This window comes from Podarcis muralis, chromosome 7, assembly GCF_964188315.1.
Source record: "Podarcis muralis chromosome 7, rPodMur119.hap1.1, whole genome shotgun sequence".
NCBI lineage: Eukaryota > Metazoa > Chordata > Lepidosauria > Squamata > Lacertidae > Podarcis > Podarcis muralis.
In genome coordinates, this window is record NC_135661.1 from 86,603,724 (window position 1) to 86,624,913 (window position 21,190).

The 21,190-nt window shown below is 48.1% G+C and overlaps 1 protein-coding gene and 1 long non-coding RNA gene across 3 annotated transcripts in view; both read left to right on the plus strand.

Moving 5' to 3' along the window:
• Positions 1 to 19,628, plus strand: part of LOC144328516 (uncharacterized) — a 92,241-nt gene extending 72,613 nt beyond the window's left edge. Inside the window, exon 2 of the long non-coding RNA XR_013393781.1 lies at positions 17,705 to 19,628. This is a non-coding gene — a long non-coding RNA (uncharacterized LOC144328516). The remainder of the gene's footprint in view (positions 1 to 17,704) is intronic.
• Positions 3,224 to 19,628, plus strand: LOC114603202 (E3 SUMO-protein ligase ZBED1-like). Of its 2 annotated transcripts, none has more exons than XM_028742020.2 (3): positions 3,224 to 3,330; positions 11,886 to 12,042; positions 12,936 to 19,628. In XM_028742020.2, exons 2-3 carry the CDS (start codon positions 11,892 to 11,894, stop codon positions 14,984 to 14,986), a joined length of 2,202 nt encoding a protein of 733 aa, XP_028597853.2. In that variant the 5' UTR covers positions 3,224 to 3,330; positions 11,886 to 11,891; the 3' UTR covers positions 14,987 to 19,628. The 2 variants fall into 2 exon arrangements, with proteins under 2 accessions (XP_028597853.2, XP_028597852.2); XM_028742019.2 differs by lacking the exon at positions 3,224 to 3,330 and adding an exon at positions 10,202 to 11,706.
• Positions 19,629 to 21,190: the final 1,562 nt, after the last annotated feature.

Sequence of the window (21,190 nt, forward strand, 5' to 3'; positions counted from 1 at the left end):
AAGAGAATTTTGTTCCCTGCTGCTGTGACCTATGGAGACCTCTAAAGAGCCCTGAGGAGAGAGGAAAACCTTCCATCTTACATGTAGATGGAAATACTTGAAATGCTTAAGATACTGAATTCAGCAGGACTTGTTCAGGATTGCTTCAACTCAACAAGCATCCTTTGGAAATGAGCTCAGAATGTGGGGTTGCACTTGGAGCCTAACAATGTACCCTTTAATTCACAGGACAGTGTTCAGCTGCTGCCACTCTTGCCCTAGAACAGCCATAACTGCACGAAAACACAAAGCAGAGGTCAGGGAAACCTTGCCAGAGGAAGCCAGTGCCTGGGCCAGGATATCATTTGTGACCAGGGAATCTAGAGAAAAAACCGAAAAGATTAACAGCTGCTCTGCATGCCCACACAACAGTATGTTGCAGACATGGGAGTGGATGCAAAATGATGTCATGGGCAGAGCATAAAATACACAATTGCTGCATATTCTCCATTTCATCTCGCCTTCTCCCAACAGTCAGCATTCCATCACTGCAGGGCATTGCTATTAATTTTTTTTATATATTGGTAATTTGTACTAATGTAATGTTTTTATATGTAACTCTGCGTTTCTGTGACCTTTTGATTGCCTGTTCTTGCTTCAGTCTGTTGCACGCTGCTTAAAGATACTTTTAATACTCTAAGAGGTATAGAAGTGAAATAATCAATTCTCACTGCACTGGTTTTACCTTCACCTTTGTGAATTTATTTATTTACCATATTTTTCGCTCTATAAGACGCACCAGACCACAAGACGCACCTAGTTTTTGGAGGAGGAAAACAAGAAAAAAAATATTCTGAATCTCAGAAGCCAGAACAGCAAGAGGGATTGCTGCCCAGTGAAAGCAGCGATCCCTCTTCCTGTTCTGGCTTCTGGGATAGCTGTGCAGCCTCCATTCGCTCCATAAGACGCACACACATTTCCCCTTACTTTTTAGGAGGGAAAAAGTGAGTCTTATAGAGCAAAAAATACGGTATTTTATACCCTTCCTTTCTCCCAGTGTAGAATCCAAGGCAGCTCGCAAATTGGAATGAAAAACGTGTGTTACAAAGAACCACTGATATTTACAAACTTTTACAGTGGTACCTCTGGTTACGTACTTAATTCGTTCCGGAGGTCCGTTCTTAACCTGAAACTGTTCTTAACCTGAAGCACCACTTTAGCTAATGGGGTCTCCAGCTGCCACCGCACGATTTCTGTTCTCATCCTGAAGCAAAGTTCCTAACCCAAGATACTATTTCTGGGTTAGCGGAGTCTGTAACCTGAAGCGTATGTAACCCGAGGTACCGCTGTATGTGCATCTGCATCTCTGTAATTTGTTTATTTATATATACACATACTGAATGTGTTCCCTGCATAGTTTCCTTATTGTCTGTATTGTTATGTGTTTGTATGTATGTTTATGATAATAAACATAATTAAAATAATAACAATACTGTGTGGGGATATTAATGTTTTTTTGCTTGTTACTATGGTATGGTATTTTTGTGTTTACAATATAAAAACACCCCGTGATCCTTGGATGAAGGGATGGTATAGAAGTTTAATAAATAATAACAAATCAACAAACATTGGCCTTTTTTTTAAGAAAGAGAGAAACCCAATAATAATTAAGCATCTAATTAAGCACCTAATAAGGCCCCAGGCAAGGGAAGCGGGTGGTGCTGTGGGTTAAACCACAGGGCCTAGGACTTGCTGATCAGAAGGTCAGTGGTTCGAATCCCCGCAACGGAGTGAGCTCCTGTTGCTCGGTCCCTGCTCCTGCCAACCTAGCAGTTCGAAAGCACGTCAAAGTGCAAGTAGATAAATAGGTACCGCTCCGGCGGGAAGGTAAATGGCATTTCCGTGCGCTGCTCTGGTCGCCAGAAGCGGCTTAGTCATGCCGGCCACATGACCCAGAAGCTGTATGCTGACTCCCTTGGCCGATAAAGCGAGATGAGTGCCGCAACCCCAGAGTCGGTCATGACTGGACCTAATGGTCAGGGGTCCCCTATAAGGCCCCAGGCAGGGAGGTGAGGCAAGGCAGGTGAGATGGCTTATCCTTGATGGTTCCAGGATTCCAGCCCCATCCGTTGGCCAGAAAAGGAGCAGTAGGTTCGCATCCCATCAGCCAGAAGACTAAGGGCTACAGGTTTGTGTGCACTGTGTACTTAGCAAGAGGCTCAGGTGAGTTGATACTGATGGCAAAAATAGCAATTTCATAATAACTGCATCATTTCGATGATTCCATTTTCCTCTGAGCCTACGGCCTAGGTGAAAAGGCCTGTGCTGGCCTACCTTTTATGGTACAAAACGAGTTTTAGGTATTGTATATAGCAGGAGAATGAACTGTCAAGAGTCCACGGTGACCACTGTATACATGAAAAGAGAATTGGCTAAGCGTGGCAATTTTGCTTAATCTTGAATTGTTTTGTAGACGGAGGAAAGAGGGCGTTGAGAGACATTAAATGAATAGGTAAATTAGTCAAAGCCTTAAGAAAGGAAGATACTGAAAAATAAGTACCGTATATGTAATCACATGATACTACCAGGGCTAAGCTAAGTGATTTTGATTGGTTTAGTTTGGGTTGCAACAACTAAGATTGCTGCGATGCTTTGAGTGATCAGTGGAAATCACATGTGTAATCTGGGAATGTATACGAAGCATTGCATTGGATATGGTTCACCACAGTCGTCTGCTAACTTTTGAGGCTGCCCTTATGTGCATTTGTATTTCGATAAAGGCCTATTTTTTTTCACTTGGAGCTTGCATTCTTTTCTTTTGGGTTTCTGTGAGACATACCTTCCGTCTAGCAACTCCTTTTCACTTTCTCCAACAATAGTGCTGAGTTTTTGCAACTTAAAGAATCAACACCTGAAGTCTTCCTTGCTTTCCTCTTCCCTCCCCATCCCCGATTCCTTTAGTGAGGTTGCGGACAATGGCTGCATTGTCTTTTAGCCTCTCTGCAGTGCAGAGCAAATGTTAGGTACTCTATTAATAATAACAAAACAGGTGCAATCAGGTGCTTCTGTCCAGCTCCCTAAATAAATTTGCCATGTGGCTTTTTCCCCCCTGGTTGCAGCCTTCCTAAAAAAATTGCAACATTTTGAAAGGCGTTGGCGGTGGTGCGCCCTTTTGCCTTTTGGGAATCCCCCGACTAGGGACGCTTTTCGCCCCGCTGTGAACTTTTCAGAGGAGCCCTAAAGGAATCGCTTCCAGATGAAAGGTTAGGCTGTAATCCCATTTTGCTGCACCAGGAGCGGTGAGGCTGCAAAGAGGCGAAGAAGCTGCGCTATGCTCATGGTAACAAAGGGGTAAGTACAGTGCGCATCTCCAGACATCTGTACACCCACGCGCGCATGCAGGCGGAGGGGAGTGGAAATTCATTGTGCGCCTCCTCGCTCTTTTCCTCCTTTCCTTTTCTGCCTTCGGCTTCTAGGAAACTTTCCTTCCACCTGTGCGCTCAAAGCAGACGCGCTTGGCTCTTGAATGTGGGGTTTTAAAGGGAAGGGAGGAAGCGACTCTGAAAGGGAGAAATCCACCTGCAAAAAAGAGGAACGCGCCCTTCCCGGCCCCATCGGTTCTCCTTCGCAATGGGTGGCTGTCTGGGTGGGTGGGTGAGTGGCTGGCTGGGTTGCAACACGGACGGAGCTGAAAAAGCATTTTATTTCCAGGAGTAGCACAGCACTGCGCCTCTTCGCTTCCCACCCACGTTAAGCGTGCTAACAGTATTTTATGCGCGTGTGCGCGCGCTTGGTCTCCTAGATGTCTGCTTGGAAAATTCTGCAAATTGAAATATTTGATGCAGTTGTGTAGAAATCAAGGAACGGGATGAATGAATCGTGGGTGGGCTCACGCGCTTCAAGCCACAACATTTGCGTGTATTTATGTATTATAGGATTTTCTTCTCGTGTGGCTGCCCTGGGGGCTCTGATGTGTCTGGATGGATTTAAATTGGGGCGGGGGAGCTCCTGTCCTTGGTGCGTCTAAGGTAGACGATGGGACTTGCCTGTTATGCTACATGCAGACCTATTAAATATTAAATCTAAGGCTGCATGCTTTAAGCTGTGTGATTTTAATGGGTTAAATCTTCAAATTCATTTAAAGGGGGAAAGCGGCTATGTCAGCTTAATTATAAATGTCACTACCGGTGTGAAACAGCCTTTCAGTATGTGTTGTTTTTTAATGAGAACAGGGAATGTGGAGCACTGAGACAAATAAAAATCAATATTTCAAGCCGCACCGCCTCCTTGTTGCAAAAGGGTGTTTGGCGCTGCTGATTTTGCAAAAGAAGGGATGGAGCTGCTGATTTTGCAAAAGGAGGAATGCACATCCCCCCCCCCCCAGCTTCACCTGGATTTAAAAGCTGGCGTGTTTAATCAGGAATACTGCCTGGCTTCCAAAACAAGTACCCCATAATACTGCTAGTTCCTTTTCTCTCAGCTGGTTAAGGTTGCGAAGATTAAGAGGACCTGAGCATTGTCAGAAGGCTCGATTTCATGAAAATTGGGTACAGTGGTACCTTGGGTTACATACGCTTCAGGTTACAGACTCTGCTAACCCAGAAATAGTGCTTCAGGGTAAGAACTTTGCTTCAGGATGAGAACAGAAATCGTGCTCCGGCAGCGTGGCGGCAGCAGCAGGAGGCCCCATTAGCTAAAGTGGTGCTTCAGGTTAAGAACAGTTTCAGGTTAAGTACGGACCTCCGGAACGAATTAAGTACTTAACCCGAGGTACCACTGTATAGGCAGAATTGTCTTCTTCTGTACTGAGGACCCACTCAGTGGCAAGAGTCTCCTTCGTTCCAGGATTCTAAACACACACCTTGCAATATGAACATGTATTAATTGGTTAATCCAATAACTAAATGCCATTCAGGTTATCTGCAAAAACATCCGTGCTTCATTGGCAGACCTTGTTTAGTACAGTGGTACCTCGGGTTAAGTACTTAATTCGTTCCCGAGGTCTGTACTTAACCTGAAACTGTTCTTAACCTGAAGCACCACTTTAGCTAACGGGGCCTCCTGCTGCTGCGCTGCCGCCGGAGCACGATTTCTGTTCTCATCCAGAAGCAAAGTTCTTAACCTGAAGCACTATTTCTGGGTTAGCGGAGTCTGTAACCTGAAGCATATGTAACCCGAGGTACCACTGTAATAGGAAGGTCTTGTTACTCGGAAGCAACCAGATGGGTAGGCCGGCTAAAATGGGTACCAGCTTCATCCTGCAGGATGATAGCTCAGTTAGCTAGAGCATAGTGCTATTAATGCCAAGGTTGCAGGTTCAGTTTCGGTATGGAACAGCTGCATATTCCTGCTTTCAGCGGGTTGGACTGGATGACCCTCGGGGTCCCTTCCAAGTCCGTAGATCTAAAACCCTGCAGGTGCAACAATGCCCAGGCACAGCCTCCGGCCAGCGCAGACTCATTGCAATGTTGGGGGCAGCTGTAGCTGTCCATCGAGTCGAGCCAGAATGCTTTCTGGTAAACAGGGAGCCTTGGACGTGTGCCGAATCTCTGTGTTTGCATCTGGTCTCCCATAGGGCCTCCGGATCTGCTGTTCTGTGCACATATTGTGGAAATGACCTTCCTTTTCAGTTAGTGAAGAGCAGCAGCTCAGCCGGGGTCAAAATAGGAGCTTACATTGCATGAGACAGACACTGCATGAAATCTCATGGGCAGCGAAAAGGTCTACAGTTAATAATAATAATAAATAATAATAATAAATTTTATTTATTCCCCGGCCAAAGCTGGGCTCAGGGCGGCTAACACCAGTAAAATTACAATAAAAACATAATAGGGGGGGGACCAATTTAAAATACAAAAAATAAAATACAATTTAGAATGCAGCCTTATTTTAAAATAGCCCATAGATCAAAATCATAAGGGGAGGGAAGCATAATGGTCAGACTGAGTCCAAACCAAAGGCCAGGCGGAACAGCTCTGTCTTGCAGGCCCTGCGGAAAGATGTCAAGTCCCGCAGGGCCCTAGTCTCTTGTGACAGAGCGTTCCACCAGATCGGGGCCAGTGCTGAAAAGGCCCTGGCCCTGGTTGAGACCAATCTAACCACCTTGGGACCTCCAAAGTGTTGTCATTTGTGGACCTTAAGGTCCTCCGTGGGGCATACCAGAAGAGGTTTAGCTCTACACAGAGCAACCTTCCTATGCGTTTTTCTTCAAAAGCCCAGGGTGTTCAGTCAGGCTTGCAGCCTAGCTAAGTGTGTCTGAGATCACATCCTTAATTCATTTGCCATTCTGCCCTCATCCCCCAAAATGAGTTGGTTTCTAATCCATTTGATAAGGCAAAGGCATGCACTCTGACTCTGACCTCCCTCTACAATGGCAAGGGTGCTGGAAAATGGTTCTTCTTCTGGGCACCACGCAAAAACAAAACAATGCAAACGTAATTATCTTTGGTCACATCCCCACCATATATTTTCAATGTGCTCCTGTACCAATTGAACAGTCTGGATGGTCTCCTCCTTCAGAGAATCCTGGGAACCTTGGTTTGTTGTTCAGGGTGCCAAGAGTTGTTTGACCACTCAACTACAATTCCCAGAACCCTTAACAAAGGATACTTGGCCGGGGGGGAGGAGCCAGGACTGTTAAAGTGGCATAAGAGTTGTTTGATGATGGTGCTTCCTTACACAGATATTGGCTCAGGGCAGTGGCATAGCGTGGTTTGCCTGTGCCCGGGGCGCACATTCTGGGGAGGGTACATAGGGTGAACGAAGCCCGCAGCGCCACCACAGTCCTCACCTCTGATGCTGCTGGAGTAACCGCCCACCAGAGCTCTGCAAATCCCACTACCAGCCAGGTGGCTGAGGCTGGGGAGACAGCAGCGAGGCCAGGCTGGGCTTTAGGACCCGGGACCCCCAGAGGCAGACAGGGAAGGACAGGGAGCCAAAGATGGAACCTGGCAGGACAAGGATTTCCGCAGAAACCAGCACTTGCCTGGGGGGGCATAATAATAATAATAATAATAATAATAATAATAATAATAATAATAATAATAATAATTTTTTATTTATACCCCGCCCTCCCCAGCCAAGGCCGGGCTCAGAGCGGCTTACAAGCAATAATAAAAACAAGGAGAATGATTACAACTTAAAAACAAAAATAAAATACAACATTAAAATAATGGAACATTAAAATATTAAAATGTAGCCTCATTGCAGGAGGAGAAGGAAAAGAAAAAAGAAAGAGAGGGAGGGAGGGAATCAAACTGATTCTGAGCCAAAGGCCAGGCGGAACAACTCTGTCTTACAGGCCGTGCGGAAAGAAATCAGATCCTGCAGGGCCCTGGTCTCATGAGGCAGAGCGTTCCACCAGGCCGGGGCCAGAGTTGAAAAGGCCCTGGCTCTGGTTGATGTCAATCTAACTTCCTTAGGGCCTGGGACCTCTAGGGTGTTGCTATTTATGGACCTTGAGGCTCTCCGTGGGGCATACCAGGAGAGGCGGTCCCGTAGGTACGAGGGTCCTAGGCCGTGAAGGTCTTTAAAGGTCAAAACCAGCACCTTGAACCTGACCCTGTACTCCACCGGGAGCCAGTGCAGCTTGAAAAGCACTGGGTGAATATGCTCCCATGGCAGAGACCCTGTGAGGAGCCTCGCTGCAGCATTCTGCACTCGCTGGAGTTTCTGGGACAGCTTCAAGGGCAGCCCCGCGTAGAGCGAATTACAGTAGTCAAGCCTGGAGGTGACCGTCGCATGGATCACTGTGGCCAGGTTGGGGTTGTGCCCACTCAAAATTGTGTGCCCATGAAAAGATGAAAGTGCATGAAAGGAAGGAACTTGGCATCAGCAGTCTAGATGAGAAATGTATGAGAATAAGTTGAATCATAAAGATGAGATTTGAAGTAAGGTTATATCTAAACTAAGTAGTTAAATATTTGATGGAAATATTTAAAGCTAGAGGTATAACACATTAGATTTAGAACATAAGATTTGAAATAAGGTAATAAATTGCGGAACATAATTTTTGTTCGGAGAACGCAGGAAAGGGAGACGTGAGGAAGTCCAGAAGATTTTGAAAAAATGTATGAAAGGTTGTGATTTGTTATTTCTTTTTTTCTCTTTTTAATATCTGTGTTTGTCATATACTTGGTGATTTTCTCTTCTTAAAAAATTGCAATAAAAATATTTTTTTTAAAAAAAACAACAAAATTGTGTGCCCAGGGCCGCGACCCCCGCTAGCTCCCCCATGCTACACCTCCCTGGGTGGGCGGCATCCAAGGTACTAACCCCCTAAGCGAATGCATCCCTTCACTAAATGGTACTTTGGGATTCAAGCGCTGTTGTTGACATCCTTCTGCCTCGAGAGACAATGGACCCACGTACCTACGGGACCGCCTCCCCTGGTATGCCCCGTGGAGGACTTTAAGGTCCACAAATGACAACACTTTGGAGGTCCCAAGTTGCAAGGTGGTTAGATTGGTCTCAGCTAGGGCCAGGGCCTTTTCAGTACTGGCCCCAACTTGGTGGAACGCTCTGTCTCATGAGACTAGGGCCCTGCGGGACCTGACATCTTTCCGCAGGGCCTGCAAGACAGAGCTGTTCCGCCTGGCCTTTGGTTTGGACTCAGGCTGACCCTTATGTTTTCCCTCCCCTTATGGTTTTGATCTATGGGCTGCTATTAAAATGAGGCTGTATTTTAAATTGCACTTTAACCTGTATTTTAAATTGTTTTGTTGTTGTCCCCCCCCCCCCCTATTATGTTTTTATTGTAATTTTACTGGTGTTAGCCGCCCTGAGCCTGGCTCTGGCTGGGGAGGGCGGGGTATAAATAAAATTTATTATTAATGGAGTGCACCTCTGGGGGTGAAGTCAAACCACTGTTTTAGCAGCACCGCAGTGACCTCCCCGGGGCTCAAGCCTGGGCAGTGTGTGTGGAGGTCCTGGGCTGCCCAGATAACAGGACCCCCTTGGCCCCGCTGATGTGGTCCGAAGGAAAGCAGAGCAATAAAATCTGGGACATTTGAAAGACATAGGAACTATGCTTCCTTTAAAACCAGCTGAGCACCTCAGGACGACATGCTGTTCAGCTGAGTCATAAGCTGCTGAAAGATGCTTGCAAGGCAAGTAAAAAAAAAATAGAGGGCATATGGCGTTTATATGATTTCCTGCACCACTAACATCTAGTGAATGTTACTGTAAAACACCTTCAGTTTATATAGGAATATGTCATGGGGCGGTTCGAATCCCCACAACGGGGTGAGCTCTCGTTGCTCGGTCCCTGCTCCTGCCAACCTAGCAGTTCGAAAGCACGTCAAAGTGCAAGTAGATAAATAGGTACCACTCCGGCGGGAAGGTAAACGGCGTTTCCGTGCGCTGCTCTGGTTCGCCAGAAGTGGCTTAGTCATGCTGGCCACATGACCTGGACGCTGTACACCGGCTCCCTCGGCCAATAAAGCGAGATGAGCGCTGCAACCCCAGAGTCGGCCACGACTGGACCTAATGGTCAGGGGTCCCTTTACCTTTACCTATGTCATGGGGCAGGTGACCTTAAGGGACTCTCACCCCCTCCAATAAATTATAGTCACTCTGCTCCTTGTGAGAACAGTGCATGCAGCTGCTTCAAGTTCTCTTTCCCCAAAACTGGCATGGTTGGAAAACCAATTGCTAAGATTTACAACTTGAATTATTTACATCTGGGACAGCTTTTCTTCTTCTTCTTATTGGTTGCAGGATGCTGGGAGTTCCTTCCTTTGGATCCTTGCAAATGGGGTTTGCTGTTTGTTTTTATTAAATATTTTCTTGATTTACAAAAGTGTGTGCAATGTCTCTCTCTCGTAATTTCCCCCCCATGTAATATTTTTACAAATCAGTTTCATTTGCTGAGAATTTGAAGCCAGTAAGCCTCTCCTCTAAGCTAGCTTTTGGCGAGTCTCGGAGCTTCCGCTTTTGTGTTAGTTAATACCGGTGTGTTGTGGTTGCAGTGTGGTTCCAGTGCAAACAAGGATGTGGTCTCTGGTCCAGTTGAATTAGAGAATCATAGAGTTGGAAGGGACCCCATGGATCATCTAGTCCAGGGGTCAGCAAACTTTTTCAGTAGGGGGTCGGTCCACTGTCCCTCAGATCTTGTGGGGGGCTGGACTATATTTTTTTGGGGGGAGGGGGAATGGTGCAAGAGCACCATGAGCCCCAGTGGCTGCTTAGCTGTGTCTTGCGAGCGGCAGGGGCTGGCGGTGGCGGTGGGACGATGAGTGGCACGCGAAAGGGCTCTGGAGAGGGGCTGCTTTAAATGAAGGCCTCTCGAGAGGGGCGCTCAGCCAACCATGGCTCCTGTGTCTTGTGAGCGGCAGGGGCCGGCAGCGGAGGGACGATGAGCGGCACGCGAAAGGGCTCTGGAGAGGGACTGCTTAAAATGGCAGCCGCTCGAGCGCTGCTGCTGCTGCTGCTGCATAGCTGTCAACCATCCCTTATTTGGCGGGAAAGTCCCTTATCCCAGCGCTGTGTCCGGCTGCTGTCCCTTATTGATGATGTCCCTTAAATTTCCCTGGTTTCAAAGGAAGCAGCTCCTCTCCCTCCCTCCCTGCCGGCCAGGGAGGAGGGAGGCTCCAACTGTGTTGCTTGGCTGCGTTGCTCACCCAGTAAGGAGTCTAAGAACGGCTGGGGGGGTGGAGCTTGCATGCCTTGTGCTGATCAAATCGGCCGCGTTGCCTGGGGACTCGCCTTTGCTCAGCGCTTCCCAGCGGAGAGGTGACGGTGGTTTTCCTTGCTGCATCCCCTTTGCTGGGTTGCTGCGCTGTGGGAACCACCGCTTGAGGCTTTGGCTGCTGTCTGGTCTTTCTGCCTTTGGCTCGGAGGGGCTCAGAAGTTGAACATACCTGTGCTGGGGAAATCCCTTATTTTGGCTGCTGGTCCCTTATTTTCAAATCTGTAAGTTGACAGCTATGTGCTGCTGGCACCAACAAATCCCAGCCGCCTTCCTCCTCTAGGCAGGGCGGGGAGCAACCAGGAGGAGGGAGGGAGGAGGCGCCACCGCCGTGTGAGGGAGAGGGAAAGGACACGCACACTGGCAATCCACATGGCGATTCCTGGATCGTCCGCGGGCCAGATCCAGAAGGCAATTGGGCCTGATCCAACCCACGGACCTTAGTTTGCCGACCCATGATTACTCTAATCCCCAGGAATGCAGGAATCACATGGACATGCTTCCTGGTGCTGGACTCCCTTGCTGTCCCTAAGCCCTTCTTCCTAAGCTGACTCTAGCAAGACCCTGCCTGATGGAGGAGTTGCTTAGCTCTCAGTTATGACATGGATGCCCAGGAACATAGGAAGCAGCCTTATATCGAGTCCATGTAAGTGCAGTTGACACTGACGGGCAGCCGCTTTCTTGTGCTTCGTACAGTGATCTTCTCCAGGCTTACCTGGAAGTGCCAGGGGCTGGGCGTATGGGGTGTTAGGGGCGGGATAGTACCTTTACTGGGGGACACGCCGTGCTCCTTCTGGGGCAGTTCATCCACCTTTGGTTCCCACAGTATTTTATTCAACACCCCTGTGCTTATATATAGGTCATGCAATTCATAGATTTTTAAAAAATCTAGATTGGATTTCACGCAGAACCTTTCTAGAACTGATGCCTTGCTCTTGACTCCTTATTTATTTCACCTGAAGGCCCCGATCTTGCAAAGACTTCACTTTCCACTTTCCTGCGAGGGAGTGGTTTCAATGGAAGTAGGTGTCAAAGTGAAGGTAATTTACCCATGCAGCTCTTATTGTGGGGCAGAAGCTTTCTCTCTCTCTCTCTCTCTCTCTCTCTCTCTCTCTCTCTCTCTCTCTCTCTCTCTGTGTGTGTGTGTGTGTGTGTGTGTCTCTACACTCTTGCACTGCTTTTTCTCACTGTTTCTCTCCCCTCTTTGATTCCCCACAAGACCGAAATGGAAGATGTGAGCTCCAAAAGGGTCAGCGAATTCTTGCAGAAATGCGTCAAGCTAGAGGATAGCGAAGGGGACGCCCAGCCCAAGGAGGAGATCATAGAAGTGCAAACCCTCCCTATTCTTGCACCATCCTACCCTCAGACAGTACAAGGTATGGACGCTCCCTTCCTCGCATCCTCCGTTGAGATCAGCCTTATCTGTTTATTTATATGCCACTTTGCCACAAAATTGTGTATGAAGAACCCCCTCTCCCTCCTTTTAAATATAGTTTTTTTTGCACCATAACACTCACTTTTTTCCTCCTAGAAAGTAAGGGGAAATGTCTGTGCGTGTTACGGAGGGAATGCCTACAGGTGGCATGCCTACGGATTTTCCTCCTCTAAAAACTACGTGCGTGTTATGGTCGGGTGCGTGTTATAGAGCGAAAAAGACGGTAATTATAGCAACAAATACAAAAAAACCCCAAAACTATCCATATTTGCATAACAAGGCTAAAAATCTACTAACCTCATTTACCAGCTTAAACTGAACATTGCATTGCTACAATTTACGATATTTACGATATTAAAGCTGGGATAGCTCAGTCGGTAGGGACGCGGGTGGTGCTGTGGGTTAAACCACAGAGCCTAGGACTTGCCGATCAGAAGGTCGGCGGTTCGAATCCCTGCAACGGGGTGAGCTCCTGTTGCTCGGTCCCTGCTCCTGCCAACCTAGCAGTTCGAAAGAACGTCAAAGTGCAAGTAGATAAGTAGGTACCACTCCGGCAGGAAGGTAAATGGCGTTTCCGTGTGCTGCTCTGGTTCGCCAGAAGTGGCTTAGTCATGCTGGCCACATGACCCGGAAGCTGTACGCCGGCTCCCTCAACCAATGGAGCGAGATGAGCGCCGCAACCCCAGAGTCGGTCACGACTGGACCTAATGGTCAGGGGTCCCTTTACCTTTACTTTAGCTCAGTCAGTAGAGCATGAGACTCTTAATCTCAGGGTTGTGGGTTCGAGCCCTGTGTAGGGCAAAAGGTTCCTGACCTCTCCTCTTATTCCCACAGAGGAAATATCCATGGTCTTCAATACCTGCGCGATGCCAGCCAACCTGGGTCCGTGCACCAGGCGGAGGCGCGAGAAAGGCAGTGGCCACGACGGGACGAGCGCCTCCCTCTACGTCGACCGCCGCAAATCCAAGGTGTGGAACTACTACACAAAGCTGGGGGATGCCTACGTGGAGTGCAACGTCTGCAAGAAGCAGCTCTCCTTCCACAACAGCACCACCACCATGAGGGAGCACCTCGTGAGGAAGCACAGCATCCGTGACACCCTGCTCTCTCAGCTGAAGGACGACCAGGTTCCCGACCCCGACTACGTGGCTCAGGAGACGGCGATAAAAAGGGCCCGCCAGCTCACGCCCGAAAACAGCAGCCAGTACCACGCCGCCTCCTGCGCGGAACCCAGGACGGACGTGATTCTGGAGCTGGTGCTGGAAATGATCTTCCGTGACCTGCACCCTCTCTCGGTGGTGAAGGACAAAGGCTTTGGCCTTCTGATTGGCTATCTAGAACCTAGCTTTATTCTCCCGTCCCCCATGCAGCTCTCTAGCATGTTGTGGCACCGGTACAACGTGGTCAAGCAACACCTAGAACATTACCTGCAAACGGCCCACTCGATTGTGATCTGCGCTGAGTTCTGGCTGTCCCAGCCCAACCAGACCTACTTGACAATCATGACTAACTTCATCGATGGGGAGTGGAGGCGGGCCAGGTGTATCTTGGAGACCCAGCAGGTGCACGAGGATAAAGGGGAGAGTAACTTGGGAGACCGGCTGTACTCGGTCCTGACGGACTTTGGGCTGTCCAACAAGTCTGTCTTCTGCGTGATGCACGACAGCCTGCAGGATTTGGGGGCCAACTCCTCGCAACTCAAGTGCGTCTACGGCTGGACCAGCCTGTGCTGTGCCGCCCACCTGCTGCACCTGTGCGTCAAGGCGGGTCTCGAAGTGGAGCAGGTGCAAGAGGCCCTGAGCGCGGCGCGCAGCATCGTCTGCTACTTCCAGCAGGACGCCAAGGCCACCTGCTCGCTCAACAGCAAGCTGGAAGCCATCAACAAGACGAAGCTGAAGTTGGTGATGGACACGGGGGCTCGGTGGATAACCACCATTGAGATGTGCGAGTGCCTGCTGGACCTCAAGTGGGCTATCATGTCTGTGTTGGAGGAGCACCCCAAGGGAACGGCGGTGGTCCAGAACTTGGCCGACCACCAGTGGAAGCTCTTGCAGGACCTGGTGCCCGTCATGAGAACGCTCAAGATCGCCACGTCCTTCTTGCGGGAGGAGCAGAACTTCTCCATCTCCTCCCTGATGCCGTGCATCCACGGCATTGTCACAGCCATCGGGCAGCAGTCGGAAGAAGCGAGCGGCGTCATCAAGACGGTGGTGAGCAACATCAGGTCGGAGCTCACCCAGCGCTGGGGGATCTTGGATGAGGAGAAGTTGCTGGAGAGCCCAGCGGTGGTGGCCTCATTCCTGGACCCGCGTTTCAAGGAAATGAGGTTCCTGAGCCCCAGCCTGAGGAGCGAGCTGCACAAAAAGATCAAGAGCATGCTCTCCCAGTTCTTCAACCACCAGTCCCCGCTGTCCAACCAGTTCTGGGTGCCGAACGCCGACTACAAAGCAGAGGTTGGCGAAACGGCCTGCCAGGTCTCTGCCCATAAGGAGAGAGGCCCGAGCGGGCAGTCTCAGAGCATGTACGACATCCTTTTGGGGAAGGACCCCACGGAGAGTATGCCTGAGATCCATCAGCAGCTGGAGAACTACATCGTGGAGCCTCTCTGCAAACGCAGCACCAACCCCTTGGACTGGTGGAAGAACAATGAACACCGCTTCCCCTCCGTAGCCAGGTTAGCCCGGCAATACCTGGCCATCCCGGCCACGGTCGTGCCACCAGAACAGGCCTTTGCTGCCAGCGAAAGCGCCCTGGAGCACCGGAGAGGTGTGCTTGCTCCCGAGAACCTGGACCAAATCCTCTTCTTGCACCAGAATTTCGATTTTTTAGAATCGATGAGAAATGGCAACGAGAATCTGAGTAAGGCGGTTCACAACCAGTACTGAAAGTCAGGTGTGCCGAGACCAGTGTATTACGGTGTGGCCACTGCACTGGGAGATGAGAAGGGATGCAAAGTCTTGGAAGGGGGACACCTTGGCCCTCAGGTTACTTTAGGGGAGGCACAGGTCAGGGCCTGATCTTGCCTGCTTAATTTAAAGATGAAAGTTTGCCTGCTGTCTAAACTCACCCTTGTCCTTCGCTGTAGTGGTATCTCAACCTACAACTCAGTAGTGTTTTTTTTCTTGAAAGGGTGTGCTGGACTCGGAGCAGAAAACAGACCTTAGAAGGGCCATATCCAGCAATAATCTCAAAAGATACAGGTGTGTTTCTGGAAGGCCAGTCCTAGTCTGGAGGTCTATAATAAACCTAACCATTTACCTATCTTACCCTGGAAAAGAAGGTAAATAGGGAGGGAATGTAGAAATCGCTCCAGAGCTCGTGGGGCTCACTTAGTTTAGTGCATTATAATGCTTGTGGTGTGTGTCTTCCTTTTCATTTGCCTTTAAGGTTCCTATGAGGCCCTTCCATTGAGGGAGACATAGGTGTTTTGAGCCTCCGTCACCCCTTTACCTGTGTTGGAATCCTGTAAAACAGAGGTGGCTACTCACCAGATGTTGTTGGGATGCAACTTCCATTGGCCTTGCCGGCTAGGACAAGGAGTTCAACATTTGGAGGTCTACAGGTGAGCCACACCCTGCCTTAGGAGAAAGTTCTTTCTGCACATGTTTACCATGCGCTAGTCCCACGTAATGCAGGCAAGGGCCACCACCCACACCTCTTCACCCTCAGAGTAAGCTAGGTGCTTCCGTTTTTAAAAACAACAGAACGCTGCGCTGTGGCAACCCTTCTGCATCAAGACACAAGGACTAAGCGGGCTGCAGGAAGCCTATACTTCCACCCAGAACGAAGACGTCTGTGCAGTATAGGGTGAGCGCTAATCCTGTCCTAGACTTTCCCAGTTCCCTTGCCTTGTACTAACCGGTGGTGATGGGATTCCAGAGGCTCAAAATACGCATGTTTCCACCTGCAGAGGGGAACATGCAACTTAGTCTGTGAGTGAGTGGTGCGTTTGTTATGTAGGCCCTTCCAGGAAATCCATTCAGATACTCGTAAAGCCAGGCCTCCCTGGACAGGTCAAAACCTTGTGATGTTCACACAAAGTGACACCTTGATCTGAAGGCGAGATGAACCTTTTAAGGCTCGTTCACACTTCCGCTTGTCTCGCACTTACTAGGCGTGGGTCCAGGTGATTTTTTTGCGCCATTGCTTTCTCCTGGAAAATCCACTCTGCAGCACTGATTTGGAACAAAATGACATAGAATTGTAGAGTTGGAAGGGGCCAACCCTCTGCATTCCGGGAATATTTTGCCCAATGGAAAGCCTGATTGTTCCAATTCAGCAGCAAACTATAGGTTTTCCTGGGGGGAAGTGGTCGGGCAAACGAAAGTGTTGATGAACCCCCTAGGCTGAACTTCTAGCAATGTTTTGTTTTTCAGATGATGCTTCAGAGTTGCATCTGAATTTGGACCGTTGCAAGGGTAGGGAATGGAAAGGACTAGGGCGAGGGTTCAGAACGACGAAGTACGCCTTGAAAAGAATTTGCACTGTGGTGCCCTTTTATGACAAAGCAGACAGCACTGTAGGTATATCTCTTTTAAGGCTGTTTTCGAAGTCTTGCTGCAGTGACCCCTGTGAAGACTGAGCCTTTCTCCTTTAGAAGAAAACCTTTGATGTTGTTGATTAGTTGCACTAAATGTTTAACTGCTTGTCCTCGAAGCCGCTTTGAGTCAATTAGCAGCAGCACGAGAGAGTGGATATCGGTGGAGTCGGATTCCTTTTTAAAAACCCGTTTGCTGATTTTAAGTGAGATGTGGGACTCGGAGCTATGCTCGCAGGTCACGTTTTGCAAGTAGCCACACAGGCTAGCACACCCCTTGGCTGGGCTCTGTGTTTGTAACCCAACCTCTGCAGCATCCTGGAAGTGTCAAGGAAGAACAGCAACGGTTTAAAAAGAAAGTGTGCCACTCGACTCCAGATAAATGAGCATGACCCTGTGAGAAGTACTTGCGTGTTCTGGAGTAGCAATCTCCCATCGAGGGTGACTGAGGGTAGGAGTGTGAACAATAAAACCATTATAATCAACACAAAAATACAGAAGCTGAAGATATTATTGACGTAGCCACCAGAGGCTTGGAAAAACAGGAACGTCTTTATGCTGCAGTGAAATTCCGTAAGTGTCAAGGCCTTCAGTGTCCCTAAGGGGAGGGAGTTGCACAGCTGGGGTGCAACTTCAGGGTGCAATTAACGCTCCCAGGTGGCTCCAATTTTGAGCCCTGTCATAAAAATGCTTATCTCCCCCACCCCCAAACCTCTTTCATTGGTTCAACAACTCCAGAGAAATTGTCATTATAAAAGAGCTGATAATGAGGTTTTCTCAGCCATTAGCAAGCTCTTCTGACTTGCAAAGTTTTGACTTTTCCTCCTTCAGCTCTTCCAGGTTCTGTAACTCTTCTTCATTCATCTTTATGGCTTCAGGGGTTTGCTTGTCATCCTTGTAAGCTGCTCCTGTTTCTTTTTGCGGCCATTTCAGGCTGTCCCGCAAAAGTGGCAGCTCTTTTGACGAAATCTTCCTTGCTGGCAGTTAAGGTCTTTCCTGAGTGGAGAATTGGAGATTCCCCATTGATCTTCTTTCAAAGGCAAAGACATTCTTCATCATCACTCAGTCTACCATTTTCCAACATCCCATCTGGTATGTGCCCAGTTTATTACACCATCTGATCTTCGCCCCTTGGCTAACAATACTCTTCCAGTCTTTCCTCCTTCACTTTCAATTCTTCCAGCGTGGAACAACTTGTAACACTGTCTGCCGGTATGTAGGATGTTGTTGTTGTTTAGTCGTTTAGTCGTGTCCGACTCTTCGTGACCTCCTGGACCAGAGCAGGCCAGGCACTCCTGTCTTCCACTGCCTCCCGCAGTTTGGTCAAACTCATGCTGGTAGCTTCGAGAACACTGTCCAACCATCTCGTCCTCTGCCGTCCCCTTCTCCTTGTGCCCTCCATCTTTCCCAACATCAGGGTCTTTTCCAGGGAGTCTTCTCTTCTCATGAGGTGGCCAAAGTATTGGAGCCCCAGCTTCACGATCTGTCCTTCCAGTGAGCACTCAGGGCTGATCTCCTTAAGAATGGAGAGGTTTGATCTTCTTGCAGTCGATGGGACTCTCAATAATCTCCTCCAGCACCATCAAAAGCATCAATTCTTTGGCGATCAGCCTTCTTTATGCTCCAGCTCTCACTTCCATACATCACTACTGGGAAAACCATAGCTTTTACTATACGGACCTTGTTGGCAAGGTGATGTCTCTGCTTTTTAAGATGCTGTCTAGGTATGTAGGATCGCGTAATGCAAAACTCTGTACAGCACAGTGTCTGGTTATCTCACTGCAGCTGTTTTAGCAAACTTGTTTTTAATGGTGCAATCCACCCTGGGACTATAAAGGATGGGTAATAAATTTATTATTAACTTTTTCATTCTCTCTCCCTTTAAAGCACTTTTTTTTTTAAAGCCAGACAAAAGCCAGACTGAAGGATGGATAAACAATAACCAACCTTTTTTTTTGGGGGGGGGGGGGGGGAGGTTCTTGATGCCTTGCTGGCTTCCAAAGGTCATCAACCAGTTGTGTATACAGCATGACCATGTCCTGGCATTCCCAATCTGGGGTAGATCCTCTCTCGCAACATCCATGATTTTTTAAAGTTTATTCAGGAACAGATAAATGGCTTGGAGCCAGTAGCTTCAAGAGAACAAGTGGCCTCTCTGAGCAGTGTTTTTTATTGCCTTGGTGAGGATCTGACCTATAAACATTTCCTCAAGGCGATTGTGCAGTCCTACATCCCGGTCAGAGATTCCTTTCTTGGGATTTAAATTGGGTTCTCACAATCCAGAGCTACCTTGCGACCTGAAGCTTTTACTTCAGCTTATATGTTTCTGAGTCGGAGGGACAGCATGAGTTCATAAGTGAATGAATGAAACTTTATTTGCATCAGCTGCAGCAACAAAAGAACATTGTGATATACACAGAACAAAATAAAAAAGTTGATGATATAAAACACAGTTTAGGGTCCACAACTTGAGTTCATATCTACCATATTCAACGGAGTCTTTGCATTTCAGTGCCATTTTCATTTTCCCCCCCTTTCAAATTACTTTCTTCTTCCATCATTTCATTCCACAGTCTCTGTGTGCACACTTTTGCTGGTTGCATCCAGCTGCAGTTCTTTCTGATATGGAATGAAATGGGAAAGTCTCGTAAATCCCAGTAGCTTTCCAAGAACCTGGATTGCACTATTCATTAGTGAGGCCGAAAACTCACTGCCTTCGCCATCTTAAATAAAAACAAACCCATCTGGAGAAAAGAAACAGCAGCTGAAGAATTCCAAATAATGAAATCCGTCTCGGTCACCGCCACTGACACCACTGCCAATTTACACAAGTTTGTGTTTGTGATTTTTCTTTTCATCGCTGTGCTGCTTATGCAAAATAATGGTGCAATAACCTGCTTCAAGGTGCGGTACTTTAAAAGGGTAACACTGGGTCTAACTGGAAAGATGAGCATTTTCAATGGACAAAATAAAATCTTAAAAAAAAAATAGTTCAGTTTTGTTATTCATGGGCTCTGCTGAAGTTTATACAATTGCTAAGATTTGTTCTGAAATACACAAACTGATAAGCCTGTCCAGTAGTAGCAAGTGGGAGCCGAATTTCGGCTGCCCTAGGGGCTAGCCGCAAAGGGGCAAGAAAGGCGGCTAGTTGCCCGAGCTGTGGGGCAAATGGTTCTAGCAATATGTATAAAGCCAGAATCATGGAGTTGAAGAAAGAACTAGGATTCAGGCAAAAGCTTTAAAATACGCATTGGGTTATGCTCAAATTAACAGGGAGAAGTACATAATTTCGTTTCATCAGCTGCCCTGGGCTTGAAGGACACATTAGGCTACAGAGTACGGTTACCAGATTTTTTTCAATGAATCCGGGGACACTCCCCCCCCCCCCCGAAGCTGAGTAGTAGTGGGGATGGTGTGGCCAAAGACCCTGGGCCCAAGCACACATGCATATTTTATAAAAGTGCAAAGCCCTTTCTTTCGCACCGCCTTCCCTGATCTCCTTCCCCCTTGCTCCTTTGTTTTGACAGATCAGGGGAGGCTCGGGAGTTACAGGCAGGTGGCCATTGCCCAGGAGGGGCCAGCCTGGTAGTGCAGTTGGCTCGGCTGGCTTCAGGAGCTGCCCACTGCCGTGGCGCCCGCCATTTTTCCTGCGCCACGGCAGCGAGCAGCTCCTGAAGCCAGCCAGCCAGCCAACTGGGCTAACCGGCTGGCTCCGGGCTGCCGCTGCCACTGCCAAGTTTCTTGGGGACAGATTTGCAAATCTGGGGACATTCCAGGGACAGAATTTGTCCAGGGACAGATTTGCAAATCCGGGAACTGGGATCTGTGGTAACCCTACTACAGAGGGTTTAGGAACTTTCATCGAAAGCTGAAAACCATGGAAACTTCAGGGCTCATCCACATGCGAGTTTGATGTTGATTTGAAGCCGCTTCTCTGTTTTTGTTGTATCCACTCGACAGCCGCCTCTTTCAAGTGCAATCCTGGCAGCCTGCACTTTCCCACCCCTAAATTCAGATTTCTCTGAGCTGCAGATAATCCAATAAGGGAAGGAAATCCAATATAAAAAGGCACATTACCTGACTGAGGATGCACTGAACATCATTGCATGGGTGGGTTTTTGTTTGTTTGTTTTAGAACATGTGGTGAAACTTCACTGGGTGCTGTCTGTTGCACCACCTCCTCCTTCCATGAGCCCAAAGCAAAAGATGTAGGTCTGCCCTTTTCCACAGGTTACAAAAATGCAAACAGAACACGCTGGCTAACTGTTAGTAAATATATAATTGGTACGTCATTCAAAATATACAAATAAGCCACATTATCCAGTGAGCACTGATCCACTAGTATGATCTTCACTAGTATGTATATTTCATTGATAATTATTCGGTATGTACCTCTATATATATTTTGTTCCACTGTATATCTGACATACCGGTTGCTCAGTTTTGTTGTCATTCATTGCTTGCAATTCCATTTCTAGCTGATGAAGACTTTATTTTGAAACAGTTGAACTCTTCCAGATGCATTGTGCTTTTGAGACTTTGGAGAGACTTC